This window comes from Saccostrea cucullata, unplaced genomic scaffold, assembly GCF_032062105.1.
Source record: "Saccostrea cucullata isolate Sc308-1 unplaced genomic scaffold, CSIRO_AGI_Scuc_v1 ctg1584, whole genome shotgun sequence".
In the NCBI taxonomy this organism is placed as follows: Eukaryota; Metazoa; Mollusca; class Bivalvia; order Ostreida; family Ostreidae; genus Saccostrea; species Saccostrea cuccullata.
In genome coordinates, this window is record NW_026940320.1 from 80,326 (window position 1) to 101,228 (window position 20,903).

Below are 20,903 nucleotides of genomic sequence, written 5' to 3' on the forward strand. Positions count from 1 at the left end.
CGGAATGAAACAAAAATACCAGTTTTATAAACATTTTTCCATTTTAGCACGAATAATTTTATGCATGATATGTTTATTAAAATGAAAATTCAAACTTATTAGGCACTAAGATCAATGTTGATTCGTATCCAAAGATGGCTGCAGGTACGATCTTGTTAAGCTGAATTTTGATGTACCGTTAATTAAGCCAAACAGAACTTTTTGTGAGCATTGCAGTGGTAGTGCCACTTAAAATGGATAAAGAATCTCTTTTTTCCCTGGAGGTTGTGGTGGAAAAGTTATATGTTCCCCACACAACATGTCGTTTCCCATCTGTGGTATTCAGACTTCTGGATTTTCCTAACATTCTCATTGAACATGTGGAAGAGGACTTAGCAAGAAACATCAAATACAAAATAACAAGGGATCCTTACTTCAAAGTTCCTGATCAATTTGCAGAACTAAAGGATAAACATGGCAATTTCATGATAAGGAAGGGAAAGTCGTGTTTATTTAAAGTTTCACCAGACACATTAAAAATCCATTTAAGTAATACACCATTGTATGTCATGGTTGTTGATAGCTTCGAAAAAGTACCTAAATTGATTGGAAACAGTACATTACCACTGGACGATGTGATGAATCAAATTGTTGATGATATAAAACACAATGGAAACACGGTTCCATCTGTGCATGGTGACAAAGGATTATTCAAAATCTACAGTTTAATGGGAAAAGACATTGGTTACATGGTGCTTGGTTTCAGACTCCTTAGTCTTGGACCTGGACTAATACCACACATTCCTGATTCTGCTATTGCCAAGAGAGAAAGCAACATCATTACTGTGAAACCTACCGCTGAAGCTGTAATAAAAACGCCAAAGCCAAAGGAAGCAACTGTTACTGAGCAAAATGAAAGTCTTATTGAAACACATGAAATGGGGTCCATGACAGAACCAGAAAAACAGGACGTGATGTTACAAACCTTGGATATGATGGACAAAGAAATACATGTCGCTATTTCAGAGCCAAAAGTGGCATCAAAAACTGAGGACAAAAAGGAAGTTCAAACCATGTCAACCCAAACTCAAAAAAGCAGGATATATAACAAAAGAAAAAAGAAAGAAACAAATGCCTTAGATATAGAGATTGAGAGTGAGGAGGATGAAGTCATATTTACCAATATTGTTCAACCACCAGCCCTATTTTACAACAGTGAAAATGAACCAAAAGTGAAAATCCACAGACAGTATCTGTATGATGACGATGAATCCAGTGTTTACTCAGATGAGCTCAGAATTGAGGACTTATCAGATGAAGAGAAAGATAAAGTTGCAAAACAACCAATAAAGCCACCTAGTAAAATTAGTCAAATTGAAAATGTAAGACTTGAACCTGTAAGGATGCAAAATCCAGCAACCAACCAGATTGGAATGAATATTTTGAAGGATTATGCAAACAAAATGCCAAATGGACCACTTTTCCCTATACTAACAGCCTTGCTGAAAGAACTCTCTAGCTTGCAGGATCCTCAATTTGTGCAGCAAACAGTGCAACAAGTTCAGGCAGCAACACAGCACAGACAGGACCCAGTAAGAAGAGTAGACATCAAAGAAAAGCAAGTGCAGCCAGAAAAGGAGAAAATCCCAGCACCAAAACCACAAGCAATGACAAAAGTATTTAGATCACAAGCTAGTAAGGAAAACATTCAGCCAAATGAAAGCAAACTTGAAAAGCAGAAGAGCAATTTGTCAAAGAAAGAAAGTACAGATGTTGCAGGGAAGAAGTCACGTGGCTGGATAAGAAAAGCCCCAGAAACAAGTGTGAAAAAATCTAAATTGTCTTATGGGCTTACCAATACACAACGCTTGAGGCTTGCAAAGACAAATCCATCATGGTTAAAAAATATCGAAAAAGAAGAGGCAGAAACAAAGGCTGCTAAAGAAAAGCCAGTTGTGAAACCAAACATTGAAGAAGATTTTCCCACTGCTGATATGTCTGACACGCTTACGGAAGTTAGACGCCTGGCTCAGAAAAATCTTAACGCTGATGACACGCTAGCTCAGAGTGACCTTTCCACAATGAGGTCAACTGGGAGACTGAAGTCGTCCAGAAAATCACGAAAATACAGCCCAGGGAGAAAGAGAAGTAAATCTCCAAGGCAGAAGGATATACGAAAAAGTGAGAGACCAAAATCAGTGGAACACAGAGTTAAACGCAGTGAGTCATCACCACATGCCGACGATGAAGGATCTGAATCAGAAGGTGATGCACCGAGCATGCCCAGTCAGAAGAGTATTGAGGTACGAATCCCAAGTGTGCAGTTTCAATATGAAAGTGACTACACATTCAATGAAAGTGACAATACTAAAGAGGAGAAACGTCCACAAAGTCTGTTCCCTGGATTTGCAGACCATAACGCATCCCTACCAGAATCAATTGATGGAAATGTGAATGATTCTTTGAATGATAAAGAAGATATGGATTCACCTTTGGAATCGACCAGAAATGAGAAACCATTTGAAAACCTAAGGAAAGCTGGCAGTGGTATAAGATCAACAGATGATTTTGATACGGGAACACAGTTCCAATCAACTGAAGAACCGGAGCTTCAGCGTCTCATGAGTTCAGGGGAGGAAGTGTCTGATGTTATGTCAAGCAATCGTACAGATCAATCCAAGTCTCCTGGTCCATACAACAATGAACCAGCAAATTCAAAGTTTGCCGTGTTAAATCCCAAATCCTCTCTGCAGTCTCCTATTCCTGCTTTACGGCGATCCCATGCCAAATTAGAGAGATCTGCCCCCATGTCTCCAAGCAGGACCCCTCGGTCTCCCTCCCCGGCACTCACAAACAGTTCTAAATTCCCCACCCCCAGGCCTAGAAAATTGGCCAGGGAGAGAAGAATGGACTTTAAGCAGGAATCTTTAAATACCGAGTCTGTCAGTTCCTACTTCCCCTCTGATGGGGAGGGAGGGGGAACGGACGATGATGCACCAAGCCGTCTCTCAACTCCAGACATTAATGTGAAAAGATATGTGCCTTCTACCAAGCTAGGATATACTATTTACTAGTCATTGCATCATCTATTAAAGTTATAGTGATCTTTGTAAATTTATACAATATGAGTGCTGGTATTAGAATTGTACATCTATTTACCAAATATAGTAGATCATATTTTTGTAAATATGAATTTAAGTGAATTGTCTGTTTTAAAGTGTTAAGTGTACATATCATTACTTATTTATTCAGTGTCTTTAGCTTTCATGTCAGGATTACATGGATGTCTTTAAGTCATGTGAGTTTTCCATTGAATGCTAATGAAGACTTTCCATAAGAAGGATGATACATGTATAATTGTTACTACTTGTTACTGAGAATTAATTTTGATGTGATTAAATAATTTACCTAGTATACATGATGTATGTGGATTTTTAGTATGGAATATGAAATGGTAAATTTAAACTTTGATAACAGGTTTATAAAAGTTGTGTGTATAGAATATGATATATATCTATTAGAATTTCTGATGCATGACTTTACTATTTGTACGTAGTTTATCAATCAATGATTCATAGTATAATATCTATATACAGAATTAAGTTAAAATTTGGATCTTGATATGTCAAGTACACTGTGATAAGACAAATAAAACATTAATGTAAAGTTCTTCTTGTATTGATTAAGTAAATACTACTGCATATAAGGGTTTGGCAATTGATCCCTATTATGAAAATTACATGCCATTTGGTGGCATTCATGATTGTTTAGCCATCCATGTGCATGATGGAGAAAATATTTAAGCTTTTGATATGCTCTCTAGAACTGTGCAGATTCAAACTTTAGCAGAGCTTAAAAAGAAAATGTGCATAAACATTCTCACTACTGTACAACCTTTTGATGAGAATATATCTAAATTTTGCAGTTCAAAACAAAGAACTGATACAAAGACTGTCTTCAAAATTAGTAATATATATGCTTCCATATAGATATGAGTAATCATGGTTTTGTTAGTTGTAATTTGTTCGTTGTTTGTTTGTATATATGTCCCTGATACTAAGATATCTTTAAAACAGACCCTAAAACATAGGGATACTCAAAGATTGAAAAGCTCACCTAAAAGAATGTTATTTGTAAGCAAGGCAAAGCTTGTCTAAATTTTATCATGATTGATATCCAATATGGAAGTTTGATTTATTGAGTAGAGTTTTTATTGAGTAGAGTATACTTACTTGGGAAAGGTCCTACTCAAAAATCTTAACCATGTTGAGTTTAAGGTCAAAGTTCAAGGTCAAAAATTCTGTCTGTTTTCACATTTTTGTTTCCGCACAATATCTTGAGAAATTTTTGAGCTTTTGGAGTGAAATTTTATACCACAACTCCTTCTGGCATAAGGAACACCCCAAACCTACAGATTTTGAGGTCCAAGGTCAAAGTCATAAATTTATACACCCTGTGTGTGTATGCATGAGTAAAACTTTTGTTCCCATGAGGCAATAGCTCAAAAGGCTTTTGAGTTTTTGCAATGAAATTTAATACTATTGCTATACTATTTATCATTATGTGATCCACCATGTCCACACATGTATGCTCTTTTTTTTAGGGGAGGGACAGAGGATCTCTGTATTAACCTGTTTAAAATGGAGAAGAAAATTAATAAGATCATTTGAGGTTTTGTACTCAACATTATCCAGAATTATATTGATTCCAATAAGCAATGTGTACCATCATTTGCATGCAGTTATCAAAATAATTACTATGTGTTTGTGAAACACTGATGCCCCCGTGTGGCAACATAGCAAAGAGGAAACTTTTCTTAAATGCAAATTTAATATATTGGTACCAAAAGTAAGGTATTCTCACTGGAAATACAATTGTAAAATATGAAAGTAGGCGAAGGTTAATTTTTTTTCATAATTACGGAAATCTTCAAGGTCAAGGTAAAAAGTTTCAGGTTATTGGTATCCAATGAAAGGTCTTGCCACAAAAAATTAAATATTTAAAGTATGGAAGCCCTAGCCTTAACCGTTCAGAAGTTATGGCCAAGGTTAAAAAAATTTAAAAGTAGGTCAAACTCCAAGGTCAAGGTCAAAGGTCTTGCTATCAAATGAAAGGTCTTGTCACATGGATTAAAATATGTAAAGTATAAAGCACTAGGCCTACCCTTTAAAAGTAATGGTCAAGGTTTGCTTTTTAAAAGTAGGTCAAACTTCAAGGTCAAAGGGTCAAAATTCTTGGTATCCAATGAAGGGTCTTTTCACAAGGATTACATTAATGAAGTATGAGATCACTAGCCCTTAGCATTCAAAAGTTATGGCCAAGGTTAAAGTTTTTTCATAAGTACAAAACTCTCCAAGGTTAAGGTCAAAAGGTCAAGGTAATTGGTATCCAATGAAGGGTCTGGCACTTAGAATACATATGTAAAATATGGAAGCCCTAGCCCTTACAGTTCAAAAGTTATGACTAAGGTTTTAAAAAAAATTTTTAGTAGGTCAAACATCAAGCTCAAAGGTCTTGCTATCAAATGAAAGGTCTTCTCACAAGCATCAAATATTTAAAGTATTAAAGCACTAGCCCTAACCCTTTAAAAGTTATGGTCAAGGTTTGCTTTTAAAAGTAGGTCAAACTCCAAGGTCAAGGGGTCAAAGTTCTTGGTATCTGGTCTTTTCACAAGGATAACATATGTGAAGTATGAAAACCCTATCCCTTACCGTTCAAAAGTTATGGCTTAGGTTAAAGTTTTTCCGCAAGTACGGAAATCTCCAAGGTCGAGGTCAAAAGGTCAAGGTTGTTGGTATCCAATGAAAGGTCTTTCAACAGAGAATACATATGTGAAGTATAAACGTCCTGGGATCTACTGTTCAAAAGATATGGCCAAAGTAAAAGTTTGGAATTTTTGTGTGTGGTTCAAACTCCAAGGTCAAAAGGTCAAAGTTTGTGGTACCCAAAGAAAGGTCTTGTCACAAGGAATACACATGTGAAATATGAAAGTCATAGCTCCACTAAATCAAAAGTTATGGGCAAGGTTAAAGTTTTTGTGGACAAACAGAGAGACAGATAGACAGACGGACGGACACAACAAATACTATATACCCCCGAAACTTCGTTTACGGAGGCATAAAAATCTTATGAAATTTTAACGTACGAGTTATCTAATCTAAACTAAAAGTAAAACCTAAACAAAGTGACTTTCCGGAAAAGTAATGCAGCATGATTTTGGCTCGAGTAGGATTTGATGCTACTAAAAATGCAATAAATTGGAACAATTTATTGCAACTTTCTGGTAAGTTAACAAGTATTTTGAATGATTATTATTATTAAAAGTTTATTCATTTGAATGTCGATATCCAAAATACACCAAATCAAGGTTATGGTGTTGTTTCGAATTTCCTCAGACTCAGAGAAGGTTTTTTCCCTTTGAGGAGTTTTGTGCCTGGATTTGACATAAAGTTTCTGATTAAAATTAACTTATATCACATAGAATTATTAATTATTATTATTTCGCAAAATTATTTATTTAATTAATTTGATTAATTTATTTATTTTTTGCATTTTCCTAGATTTTTTTCATGTTCATTTTGCTGTTTACAATCAATCTACAAATCAATGAACTGTTTCACCACAGGCACCTGATCCAATTTTATCAATCAGACACTCAATAATTAATAAGCCCAATATCTAAAAATTCTACCCCCTATATATATAAATACACAAGGTTGTGTATTTATATTTAGAGGGGGTAGAATTTTTCATATTTGGCTTATTTAGTGCTTGTTTCCTATAGTACGCTAGTTTTCTACTATATATAGTAGAAAACTAGCGTACTGTTTGAAACAAGTGTCTGTTTGTCTGATTGATCAAACTTCAAGTGCCTATGGTTTCACAGAGGGAATAAGTAACTCAGAACACAGCTTCTTTCTTTATGAATTTTTTAGTACCTATGCATTATGTTCAGTACAGTATGTAAAGAATATAGTATTTAATTCCGGTAAATTGGAGTTGTGAAGAAAATGATCGTTTATTTTTCAGGGTGTTCAAAGTACTGTCAAGGCCAGTTATGTCTACTCTCACATCTGCAGTCCAGAAACTACAGTTTTGTAACCACAGGTAAGTGTTGATTTTAGTATGCTTTTCCTTCATTATCATAATATAATTTTATATTGATTCAATGATTATACTGTTGTATTTTCTCTAAATTCTCTCTTATCAAAGTATTTAAGCATTTTAAAAGAATCTATTCTTTGTCCCATTTGTAGTATCCGACGACGATTTATGGGGCAGTGTTACATCAGTTAGTGCTGCAGGAGCAAAGCGAGGTAGAGCCAAGTCAACTAAGAAAAGAATAAATCTCCATATTGGACAAAAACCTGGTTATGGTAAGTGTCAGTTGTTGATGAAATTTTTCCACATTTTCCATCTTCGAATTGAGATCCATAGTGATTTTAAACTATGCATGGAACCAGAAATTTTCTAAAATTGATTTTTTTAAGGAATCAGTTTTATGGTTTTGTATGTTATAATGCTTTATTCAACTTTCATACATTAATGGAAAAGTTTGCAGTGTAATTGGAAAAAACTGGATGCAATTCTTTCAAATCATGCTTTTTCTATTTGTGAAATTCTGATCACATAAAATGTATGCATCAAAAGCAAATTCACATACGTCACAAAATATTTCATTCTGATTATGGTAAGGAAATGTAAGTCTTCATTAGTTAAGTCTTCAGGTAAATCTTTAGAGATGCATTAACCCATAGCAAAAGAAAGTAGAAATTAGGCATGTGTATATTTGATAAAAATAGACACAAAAAAGATTTTATAAACATAGAACCATGCACTTTTTCTGCACCTATTTATCAATAGGCACAAAAAAGTTTTTATAAACATAGAAATTTATGCCTTTTTGTATCTATAGTATAAGTTAGTATGCAAAAAGTAGGTACTAAATTGGCATAGAAAAGTAATACCTTTATGTTCCTATTTTAATGGGTATTGTTTTCTTGGTTGTGTTTGTAATGCATTTTATTTTCATAGTGCCCACATATATGTACATGTATCCTTAAAATTTCTTGTTTCACTCACTGATCATCATACATGTACTTCTATTGGTCAGTTTTCCAACATCTTTCATTGGACATTTATATTTCATGTCAAGTAATCAACACTATATTTTAAATTTAAAGGGAAGGAAGGTCTACAGTTCCCTGGATTAAATACAAGGATCCTGAGCAGAGAAAATGCCAAGTCAACAGGTATAAGACGAGCGGAAGAGTTTGATGTATTACTGGAAGATCTCCGCCAGAATAGGAAGTCTACAAAAAGGTCTCAGAGGAAACAGAAATATGTTAACCCCCTACTCAGAGGGTACACCAGTGCCTACTTACACGGAACCAGTTTAGGGCCACCAGCACCTGTTAGAGAGGGTAAGCAATGGAAATCTAGAGAGTGGTGAAATAGGGAATTTTTCCCCTGTTTTGTACGATGTACTTGAAGCATAATTATTTAGTATTTTGACACATTTGAAATTTTCTGGCAATAGTAGGTCATGAATACTTGATCATGAATTTTTGAAACCCTGCAGTTTTAATTTATCTCCATGTAAAACAAACAATTTAGACATACAAATAATGGATCAGAACCAAAGGAAATACCGTCTCCATGTATGCATTTGTCTATATACATGTAATTGATTTAATGGTTTATAAATGGAGTTGTCTTTATGATTTCAGAAAAATTTGAAGGTTTTGATTCAAGGCTACTACAAGTAAGTTTACAACAAAAACATTTAAGTGTAGAAAATCTGCTTTTTTGCTAATAAACTTTTCATTAATTTAATGTCATCCATTGTTTCACTTAGCATGACTGAAATCTGTTTCAGCTTAAGAAAGTCACCAATATTACAGCAGATCAAGGAAAGAAGTTCTCCTACAGAGCTGTGGTAGCCGTTGGAAATGGAAATGGTCTTGCAGGTTTGTTCTCATGTTTTTGTATGTAGGGCCTTTGGAAATGAGAGGATGGAAGGAGAGGGTTCCTATTGTATATTCATGTAGGTCCATTCCTTTTCCTATTGGATTTGTGAAATAGTATAGGGAATGATTTGGACTTCGATGATAAATTTTGCACAATCGGTTGATTGAAGAAGTTCACAGGCTTTCTTGCAATGATGCTGCAAAGTCAACCTATTTTACATGCACCCAGCACACTACTGGTCGTTAATATTTTATATTAAAATAGCACTTTTTAACCAGAAGAGCTTATGCGATAGCTAAAAAAATGTCGAAAATTCGGCGTCCGTAATAAATTTCACTCATATCACTAAGTACATATAAATTGACTGTACTGCAACGTAAGGATGATCTGTGAACTTTTCCAGTTGTAAACAATTTTTCAAAATGCTACTCCTCCTACATTTTTGGTCTGATTTCAATATAACTTGGTACACAAGTAGACTACACTAAGATACATAATTCTATATATCGGTTTTAGATTTTGATGAACGGTTTTGCCGTTGTTACTAAAAATAGAAATTTCTGTAAAATTCTTTCAAAATGCTACTCCTCCTACATTTTTGGTCTGATTTCAATTTAATTTGGTACACAAGTAGACTACACTAAGATACATAATTCTTTGTATCGGTTTTTGATTTCAATGAACGGTGTTTCCTTGTTTAATAAAAATAGAAATTTCTGTGAAATTCTTTCAAAATGCTACTCCTCCTACAGTTTTGGTTCGATATCAATATAATTTGGCAAGAATAAAGCAACACAAGCAGACTGAAAACACTAAAGAAACACAATTCTATATATTGGTTTTTGACTTCAATTAACATTATTGCCTTGCCTGAAAATAGAAATTTCTGTTAAATACTCTCAAAATGCTACTCCAAATACAGTTTTAGTCTGATTAAAATATAATGTGGCTTGCAAGTAGACTACATTAAAAACATAAAGGGACTTTCAAGGATCATTATTCTATTTATTGCTGTTGTAAAGTTTCAATTCCCAACTGCTTAAGAACTTTTCTCATCCTTTGCTATAAGTACATGTACAAACCAGTAGAGCTTCAGTCTCAACAGAGACTTCTGGTTTTGTTGGTCTAGTTTCTCAGCTGTGACAAAAATAAGCTGGAAAATATATATATTGCAGAACCTATTTTTGCTAATTAAACTCTGGGTTACTTAAAAATTAAAAGAAAGAGGGAAAAAAACTTGTGAGTGGTATATTTACATGTTTTATGAAAATATTTTTAGATGATAAAATGTAAATTTTTTGCAGGTTTTGCTGTTGCAAAAGCAAACTTTCAAAGAGCTGCTGGCTATAAGGTATGTACAATACAGATAGTAATATTACTACACTGTATTACTATCTGTTGGAAGATTGGTTGACCAGTGCAATTCTATACATTTCCTTTAAAATGTTTGAAATGAGCTTTCTTCAATAAATACATGTATATTTATTCATGTTCATGAACATTTATATTTATTATAAAACGATTTGTTTTTGCATCACATTAGGCTCGAGATAAAGCAGGACAACAGCTGATGTTTATTGAGAGATATAATGACCATACAAGTGAGTATATTCAGTTAATCGCTATAGCAACTTATATGTATTTTATCGGAGGTGTATGAAATACATGCACATTTAGCTTGAATATTTTGTCATTTTATTTCGATGAATTATGATTTACATAAACTTTTGTTTTTGATTGTTTAAAAAAAGGAATAGATTATTAGATGGTTCTCAAAACTTTTTTTCCCCATACTTTTAAAACTATTTTATCCGAGTTAATTTTGAAATTTTTCATGTGAAATGCATGATTTGCAAATATCACTCCAACATCAAAATGTTTATATTTTGCTTAATTTCTGCAGTCCAGTGGATCAATTTCATTGTGTGCTCTTATGGCACAGTAAGATAAAAAATGAAACAAGTTAGAAATGTCTTTATCTTCAATGAGGAAATTCAAAATTTTAGCTTGCAGTGATTCATTATATATATATTTCAGTTTATCATGACACATATGCACAAGTCCATTGCACAAAGGTGTTTGCCAAAAGGAAATTTGAAGGTAAAATTCATTGTATACTCTGTATAAATATACATGTATTCACTGTACACACATAATTTTGTCTTTTTCAAGGTCTTTAAGGTCGCCTGTCTGTTCACTTCTCTGTTTCATCATTATCGTATTCCTGCACTTCTGACAGGAAAAACAATTACTGTTTGAAATAAGCGATGGATTTTTATAATCCAAATTATGAAATTTAGTACAAGGCATTAAGTACCAAAGTTAGCATTGTTGTGAACAACAGTTCTATATAGGAAATTAAAAATGGAAAAAGTCTCGTTTCCAAAAGCATACTCAAATTTTTCTGTTCATCTGGCAATTAACTTGAAAATTGGTTTCTATTTCAGGCTATGGTGTGATTGCTCATAGAGTGATTAAGGACCTGTGTCTGTTGTCTGGGATTAAGGATATATACGTCAAGACTGAAGGCAACACAAAAAATGCCATCACAATGGCTACAGCTTTCTTCAATGCAGTGACACACCAGGTATGTACCCTTAATGAAATAGGAGTTATGTTGATTGTGATTTTATTGCTTATTTGTATTTGAGATTACATGTATTCATTGAAGATCAACATTTTATTCATTCAAGTAAACCTTTAATTGCTAAATTGCATGATTAATATTTACAAGGGAAATTGGTCTATTTTCATTTTTGCGAAGATATATTATCTGTTTGCAATACATATATTTATTAGTTTGTATCTCTTTCACATGAAGTACATGTACATGTATTTGTATGTTTCTCTTCAATAATAACAAGCAAATATTTATGGTTTTCTGTGGTATACATACATGTTCAAGGTCTTGCAAATGTTTTAACTGATATATCTTCCTTGCCAGGAAACACACCAGGAGCTAGCCAACAGAACCAATATGCATGTAGTAGAACTCAGTGATGAACGAAACCAGGTTCCAGTGGTGTTAGCCTCCCCAGAGGATGGCAAAGTGCAAGAGAAATACTACGGGAGTGAAAGGGACGTGTATGATTTAGATACTCTTTATACCAAAGGCAAACTGCATTGGATCAAGCCTAAAATTAGGCCAGTGTGGGAGAGACTTGGTTTGACTTCATACAGGAGGAAGCTAGACACAGCGGAGAGGCGGCGGGGACAGGACGAAGCCCAGAGGGAGAGGCGGCTGTGTGGCCTTGACCCCTCACGGGAGGAGAGAATCCACCGTGATCAGGCCGGTAAACGAAAGAAGGAGTAAAAAGTGTGTTGTATATATTGTTTTGTTCAATAAATGTGATAATACATGAATGAGTTGTTTAAATTTTCCAGTAATACAGGTACACTGGTTTGAAAACTTGTACTAAGCATATTCATAGAATAGTTCAATCCACACTTTTTAAAAGTTATGTCCCTTGGGCACCATCTTTGGGGAGAAACCCATAGCATCCTCACAGTTGCCTTTGTACTTTTCTGGTTTGTCACTTGAAATGAAAAATCTGTGTATCTTGTATATTAATTGCTGTAGGATGGGACTACCCACACATAGAAAGAAAAATAATTGAACACAAAAAGTGTACATGTAAGAGCTTTCTCCAAGCACATACAGTTTATCAAATGAGGCAAGCAACTGACAAATAAGCTGATGAAACAGGGAAATCAACAGTCTCCTCGAGTGTTGACCTTCATGCAAATTGTAAGGGTATTATTTTTTCACTGCATTATCTAAAATCAGCCAAAACTAAGAGGAGTAACATATTGGAAAAAAATATTTTAAGTGATCATGGATTCTTTGCAAGTTGAATCCAAATCGGATGAAAAGAATTATGTATCTTGGTGTAGTCTACTTGTGTACCAAATCTCTCTGAAATCGCACCAAACTTCATTGTAAACTGAGTACAGTAAAACTCGTTTAGTACGAACACGGATACAGCGAATTCACGGATATCGTGAAGTTTTTCTGGGTCCCTGGCAAAATTCATAGAAAATTTTAGTAAAATTTTACGGTTATAACGAACTCTGATATAACCCGTATAGGTTAAATATAATGAAATTTACATCTTTTGTAACGAACTTTCAAAATTATAAAAAAATTAATAAATAGAACTGATTTTATTTCCTTCAAGAATTTTTATATAAAATCCAATTCATAATAAAACCTTACTTATCGAAGATATTTTTGTAATATAGCTTTCCCTAATATATTTTGTAGTAATACTTGAAGGAAAACATCCATATTGCGAATTCGCTGTAATGGTTACCAGTATACGAATTCGTTATACGGATATAACGAATTACGGATATAGCGAATTAAAGTCACAGGTCCCTAGGACTTTGCTATAACCGAGTTTTACTGTAGCATTTTGCAAATTATGTAGATGGAGAGACGGACTGATGGATGATGGACACATTACCAAATTGAATGGAAAAGCTTTTTTGGTTTCTGACCAGTAGGGCTAGAAATCAACTTGAAGTGAAAAAAAGCTGTGCTCGTAATAAGAAGATAAAAAAAAATATGAATTCAAAATAATACTGAAGTATCGTTTTTCATCAATAGCCTGTAGTGAAAAATGGAGGCAAGTATAATTTTATGAGTTGTTACTGAGTACTGGACTAATTATAACATCAGTTCTGATCATCCCACTTCTCTCTTGCTTTTGGGCAACAAAGCTTTATCAATCAATTTATTTCATACTTCTGTAGATCCTCTAAATTGTTCATGTATTATGCTCAGGTAACCTTGGACCTTTTGTTGCAGTATTTAACTACAAAATGTACCAGTATTCTCTAAAAAAATTATTGAAGATACATAACAAAATCAAAATTCATATAAGCATAAGGTCTTTTTCTGTATCAAGATACCTGTACATGTATTAGATAGTAATACATGTACCGGTACTTGAAGGAAAACGTGCATATTGCGATTTGCCATAACTGAGTTTTACTGTATCCCCATTTGATGTAAATTTTAAGATTGTTTTATAAGTTCTGACACAAGATGGACCCCAATATTGGAATACAGTTCTATTTAAAACTAAATATTACAATACCTCTTCAAAGAAAACAAGGTTATGTCAAATTTATCTGCTACCATAAAGAAGAATGATGAATCCTTGGCTAGTGAAGATGCAATAAGGGCTTTATTTTGTATTCACTGAAAGCAGCAGGTGAGATGAGGGAGCATGATGATTCTGTTACCAACTTAGGTTACTGTTCTACAGTAAAACATGCTTTAACAAGGCGCCAGGGACAGACACTTTTTGATTTGTTATAAACATAAATTGTTATATCCATGTAGTTTTCAATACATTTTAAAACCATGGGAACAAAAAATTACAACACTATTAGCATGTTTGCCATAGCGATGCTTTACTGTAAATTAAAAACTGGTTTATAGGTATTCAGCATGCTAGCGGTTCACGGCAAGATACTTTTGACTTGGAGCTGTGTGCAAGGTATATAAGGAGTGTGGGGACGTTAACCAAGACTCTCACTTGAAGAAGTTTACAGGGGTTTTGTCAAATGACCCTGCATAAAGTTAGAAATATATAATAATAAGGTCAATGAACAACACAAAGATTATAACTTTGCTTTTGATTTTATTAATTTCTATAAAATCACATATATAGATAAATTCATATAAATACATTTTTTGGTAGGAATAAACTTACATCTTGCAGTAAAATCAAAACATGCATTAAATATATAGCAAATAAAGTCCAATTTTTAATGAACACATAATCACAGGAAATGCTGTATAATGCTAATTCACATCACCAATATCATTCATAGAAATTCAAAACTTAACAACAAATTATCATCCTGAGATATGAACACATGATCTCTATAATATAAAATGATTTATCGGTTTTTTAAATTGGCAATGGCATGACTAAAAATGCATAATTTTATATTCTTTAATAGTCTGTTCTAACCATCCTTCAGTAACTTCTCTCCCCCAAACAGTTCAGGGGGAAGGTCCTTCCACTGAGGGTAACTGGTCTGTGTCCCCGGGGACTGGACGGTAATTCCCGCGATCTTATTAGCCCTGTACACTGACTCCTGTAATCCTAACTCTGGTCTGGTGGCCAGGAACACTGCTAAAGACCCACAAAAGGCATCTCCAGCTCCCTGCAAAAAGTATTACAGATTTAATCTTCAAAATATTGTTCCAGTGATCTGGCTTTATGATTTTATGATTGCTGTAAAAATGGTTGATTGTGTCACAATTCAAGTTTACATACATTGCTTACTTATATAAGTTGTCTTACACAGTGTTATATTATCATGTCCAGCTTTCATTATCATTATATGTCTCATGTGCAAATATTTATACTTGCTGTTAAAAATTCAATTTCCTGGTACATGTATCAACATATCTGATAACCCTAATGTTAATATTTTCCTCAAGAGCTGACAATCAGTTTGTTATCTTTCAATGTTTCTCTTTTAAACTTAAAAAAATCTTGGCCATTAACTTCACACTTGGACTTCCAAGACCCAGAAATGAGTTTAGTGAAGCTGAGTTTTGATCTTACAGTGGTGTCCACTGCCTGGACTTTTGGAGTGGGAACATGAACAGCCTCCTTGTCTCCCTTGCTCATCACAACAGCACCGTTTTCTCCCAGGGTCACAATAACCACTTGACAACCTTTCTCCAGGACAGACTCAGCAGCAGTTTTGGCCTCTTCAACTCCAGGTACTTTCATGCCTGTGATTATTTCTGCCTGTAGAAATATTAAAAGTTTTATTGAAAAGGATTTATTAGATGAAGCATGTTAATATTTTTGATCCTGGTAACTAAGCAGCACCTATTTTAAAATTTTACAAGTTTTCATTATCATGTTCCTTTTTTTTTACTTTAAATGTGTGTTAATGTATTGGTTATGATATTCATTTCAATATTTAAATAAATCTTCAGTTACATACACAGTACATGTACACAGTATATTTATGATATCATAGGTAGGTGCAATAGACTATAGTCATATCAAAATGTAATTGAGAAAAGTTTTTTGGGGGGTGGAGGATAAATCTATTCAGTTTTACATGTATATACCATTTCAGGGAGGGTTTGGTTGTGCTACTTTACCTCTGACTCATTGATAACTAGAATATCACAGTACTGGAAGTACTCATCCAGACCTGTTGTTGCTGGTGCCATGTTGAATAAACTTCTTACTGAAATTATTCAAATCAGAATGTGTAAAATGTGATAGTATAACATACTAGACTTTTTGAATTGTTAAGAAAAAAGTATAAGATCTTGACTGTATAATTCCTCAAGGAGAAATTGATTTTTTGAAAAATTGATTCAGTCTGTATCATAATTATGCATTTTCTAACAGGAGAAAAATGTGCTCAAGGGAGAAAACTCAGAAAATTAATTTTCTTACTGTTAAATGATTTTGCCATTTTAAGAGCTTCTAAGGTCACCTTGGGATCAATTTCCAGATTGCACAAAAGGATTTTAGAATTTTGAATTAAATCTTTAGCTTCCATTAAGTTTTCCACTGTTAAGGATTCATTGGCTCCCTTCACAACCACAATTGAATTTTCACCTACAAGACAATATATTAATATATCTTATGCTCGTAAATACACATCAAGTAACTTTCTTTAACTTTCAATTTTACTTGATTATTCTTTACATTGTTTTTGATTCCATGCAAGTGAACAAGTGGGTATTACTGATGATATATGAATTACTGATGAAAATGTGGAATAGTAGCTCAACAATAGCTTACCACTTTCATTGACAAAGATAGGAGCCACACCAGTGGCTGCCTTTGATGTGGCACCAACATGGCTGATATCAATGTTGTTTTTTATGAGATCTAACTTGTACTCTCTCCCAAAGGAATCTTCTCCGACCTAAAATTCAAACTAGAAATTCATTAAAGGGACATAGACACAGATTTGAAGGAAAATATTTTCTCAATGTTTCTGTATAATGTAAAGAATTATAGGTTGCTATAGCATTTCACATGGAAATATAACAATAAAAACACATCACTGAGCAAGGACTGACAATACTGGTGAGTTGGTTTTGCTTTCTTGCATGTAAAAGTAGCCTACCATGCTGATGAGAGCAGTTTTAGCACCAAGTCTGGCAGCCATCACAGCTGGGTTGGCACCTTTACCACCAAAGCCCTGGGAGAATTTGCTTCCAAGAATTGTCTCCCCTGCAGCTGGGAGTCTTGGAACATAGCTGTTTATAAGAAATAGTAAGACCAACAACTATATGATATCAGTTAAAAAGATGTTGAGAATAATGTAAAATGAATCATCAATGTTCATGGATTTTGTGGGTCACCCTTATAACCAAATTTACATCCCCATGAAGGTGTGGAGCTGTTTGTACATTTATACATATTTAGAGTTTTTTCTTGACTTGGAAGAAAAATCTGAGAGATTTTCCAATTGATTGCACTTGGAAATAAGATCTTGACTTGAGATGTAAAATAACTTCAAAACCAAAATTGAAATGCTGTCAAATTTACCACAAAACTCCCATGTGGCATGATGTGCTTTGAATCAGCAACACAGTTTCTGAAAAGGCTTTCATTATTCATAAAAAATTCACAATTCATTCAGGTCAATATTGAATAATGAAATCTTCAGTGTCTAATATATATACATGTACCTGTACATGTAAATTTAATCAAAGAATTTAATATATGTATAATTCAAATTTGGCCATGGCGCATATGAGTAAAAGTTTTTTTTAAATAAGATAATTCTCAAAAACACAAATACTTATATAAATGTTTATTCATTATTTAATTATGGTAAATGCCCTGTATGCCGTTATTTGCTATGACCAGATTTTTTGCTTTCCAAATCTGGTTATGACCAGATTATCACATGTTGGGGTGGCACGCATGCAGTTCTTTTGTCAACATATTAATTCATTGAACCTAACTTCTGTATCTATGAATAACCCACAAAATGATGTTCTCACAACCAAAAAAATTTTGCTTACCCACAAACATTGACCCAGCCCCCCCCCCCCCCCCCAATTAATTCATGATTAAACACATGCATGTACAGTATTAAATTAGATCTGACGCAAATTTATGGAACGCCATCACTGCCTTATAGCATGCAACTATGCATTTATTATGTCAATTTATCATAACGTGATGTGAACGTATCTTTACATTATGTCAATTTTTTATGAGATGATGAAAAATATCTTAACATCATGCCAATGCTGCATTACATCAAGTAAATACATCCTTTCATTATGCCAGCACTTCATTACTTGAAGTAAAAAATTAATTATGTGAAGTGATAATGTGTTTACATTGAGTTAAAACTTTATTATGTGAAATGAATGTTTCTTTACATCATTTCATTTCTTTAATATGTGAGGTCAAAATTGCATTACGTCAAGTAAATTGTGTTTTGTAATTAAACTTATCATTACATGAAGTCAAAAATCCATTCCTTTTTGAGAGTGTATATTTCTATTATATCAAAGCATTATTACGTGATATGGACTTATCTTTATTTTACGGCGAGAGCATCATGATGTGAGGTGAACACATCTTACCTTCATGTCAGTGCTTTATTACGTGGTGTAAAAAGTGTATAACATAATGTGAACCTATGTTTAGATTATATCAACACTTTATTACATTATGTCAAAACTCCACACCGTGATGTGGATATATTATAACGTTATGTCAACTCTTTCTTATGTGATCTAATAATATCTGTATATTGGTTTAAATCTTTATCATGTTGATTCCAAAAGTGCATTACCTGATGTAAAAATACATTTACATTATCTCAAAGCTGTATATCTAGCTTATAATGAATGTTTTACAGATTGTTAAGAGGGGGGGGGGGGGGGGGTCCGGATTGATTAGGAAGTATAACAGCCCCCCCCCCTTTTCCCAGACATAACTTTACTAGAGAAAAAGTAATGTTCATTGAAAGTACAGCCCTACCCTCACTTTTTGTTGAAGTATAGTCCACTCAGGGCAATGTGGTATACAGTATCTGAAAGAAAAAAATTAGGACTGATCGAAGTTTGACCCCTCACCCCTCCCCGAAATAGGATTTTCGGGCTTGGACAATTTTTTGGGGCTTGTCAATTTTTTTCAGGCAAATTAATTTTTTTTTTCTGGCTGACCTCCCCTTTCAAAAAAGATGCTTTGTCACTGGAATTAGAAATTTTTTCAACTATGCTACGTCACTGGAGTTAGTAATTTTTTAAAATCATTCTAGGGCCAGAATTCTATTACAAAAATCTACCAGTTCTTCATCTAAATCAATTGAATATGCCTTAGTAAGCATGCATGGGTACATATCAGTGGCGGATATGGGAATCTTGAACAAGGAAGGGGGACGGTATGTGGTTGGCATAGGCGTCGGAACCGGGGGGGGCTTAGCCCCCACCCCCACTTTTTTTCCTCAGACTTAGTATAGACATTGAACATCGCTGCGACTATTTGTTTTCAGATTAAAGTAAACGCCATTGAATTTCGACGTGACTTTAATGCACAGTCGTAGTGTTAAGGCTTTGCACGTTTCAAGGTTGTCAATCATTTGTCGCTTAAAGTTTTTATTAAAGATGCCACTCCAAATTCGCTGAGAATTTCTTCTACGACAGTTTTCTCTCCCGCCAATTTTAGTTCTTTTCGGAACGCGGAAAATACGTTATGCTCATATAAAGGCCGAGGATACACGTGTTCGCATAACGTAATAGTGAATCGACATAATGTAGAAGAGTGCGCACAGTATGACATGAGCTTCTCACATAATATCATAAAGAATTGACGTAATGTAATAAAAGGTTGACACAATGTAATTGTTGTTTAATTACATGTCATTAACAGTAAACATAACGAAATGCAAGTTGACAAAATATAACTGTAGTATGTATTAATGTCATAAAGAGTTGACGTAATGTAAAGGAAAGTTGACACGATGCAAGGGTAGTGTGGGTTAATGTCATAAATAGTTGACATAATGTAATGGAAGGCTGACATAATGCAATAGTAGTGTGGGTTAATGTTATAAAGAGTTGATATAATGTAAAGGAAGGTTAACACAATGCAATAGTAGTGTGGGTTAATGTCATAAAGAGCTGACGTAATATAATGGAAGGTTGACATAATGCAATAGTAGTGTGGGTTAATATCATAAAGAGTTGACATAATGTAATGGAAGGCTGACATAATGCAATAGTAGTGTGGGTTAATGTCATAAAGAGTTGATATAATGTAAAGGAAGGTTGACACAATGCAATAGTAGTGTGGGTTAATGTCATAAAGAGCTGACATAATATAATGGAAGATTGACATAATGCAATAGTAGTGTGGGTTAATATCATAAAGAGTTGACATAATGTAATGAAAGGTTTACACAATGCAATAGTAGTGTGAGTAAATGTCATAAAGTGTTGACATAATGTAGTGGAAGGTTGACGCAATGCAATGTTGTATTCTGCTATAAGGCAGTGACGGCGTTCCATACACATTACAGATTTGGCAAAAGATAAGAGCTTCACTGGCAGAGACAACTGACAATGATAAGTGCAGAAAGGGGTAAAATATTGGTAGAATTAGAAAAGTGCATGTTAAGGACCAGGGATGAGGATGCTGGTACTCTGGTACAAGCTAGGGGGCGAGTATTCATCATTACTGTTTGCAATTCAGCGAACATCTTTCCTTAATTTAATAAGATGTTTTACAAAAATTCATTACTACATATTTAAGCACTTATATGATGGGTACTAACTACTTGCCTCACAAGATCTATATTGCAGCTACCTACAACTACCACGTCCATCGTGTATTACTAGTGAAAGTGAAAGTAATAAAATTAGGGAGTATCTCTAAATTCGTTAAATTTAGTCTTAAGTTCGTAATGATTTATTCCTATAAATT

The 20,903-nt window shown here is 34.0% G+C and overlaps 3 protein-coding genes across 3 annotated transcripts; 2 read left to right on the forward strand and 1 right to left on the reverse strand.

Moving 5' to 3' along the window:
* The first annotated feature begins 97 nt into the window (after positions 1-97).
* Positions 98-3,619, forward strand: LOC134255106 (microtubule-associated protein 10-like). The gene has a single exon (XM_062737619.1). It carries the CDS (start codon positions 234-236, stop codon positions 3,051-3,053), a length of 2,820 nt encoding a protein of 939 aa, XP_062593603.1. The 5' UTR covers positions 98-233; the 3' UTR covers positions 3,054-3,619.
* A 2,543-nt stretch (positions 3,620-6,162) lies between these two features.
* Positions 6,163-12,312, forward strand: LOC134255113 (small ribosomal subunit protein uS5m-like). Its single transcript, XM_062737631.1, has 11 exons — positions 6,163-6,262; positions 7,009-7,086; positions 7,236-7,355; positions 8,163-8,402; positions 8,709-8,743; positions 8,858-8,948; positions 10,254-10,300; positions 10,493-10,550; positions 10,987-11,049; positions 11,397-11,536; positions 11,894-12,312. The coding sequence occupies exons 1-11, from the start codon at positions 6,190-6,192 to the stop codon at positions 12,260-12,262; spliced, it is 1,314 nt and encodes a 437-aa protein (XP_062593615.1). The 5' UTR covers positions 6,163-6,189; the 3' UTR covers positions 12,263-12,312.
* Positions 12,313-14,587: 2,275 nt separating this feature from the next.
* On the reverse strand, positions 14,588-20,896 carry LOC134255109 (ribokinase-like). The gene is made up of 7 exons (XM_062737628.1): positions 20,762-20,896; positions 17,080-17,212; positions 16,749-16,875; positions 16,398-16,562; positions 16,094-16,182; positions 15,540-15,728; positions 14,588-15,132 (listed from the first exon to the last, which is right to left on the reverse strand). Exons 1-7 carry the CDS (start codon positions 20,803-20,805, stop codon positions 14,932-14,934), a joined length of 948 nt encoding a protein of 315 aa, XP_062593612.1. The 5' UTR covers positions 20,806-20,896; the 3' UTR covers positions 14,588-14,931.
* Positions 20,897-20,903: the final 7 nt, after the last annotated feature.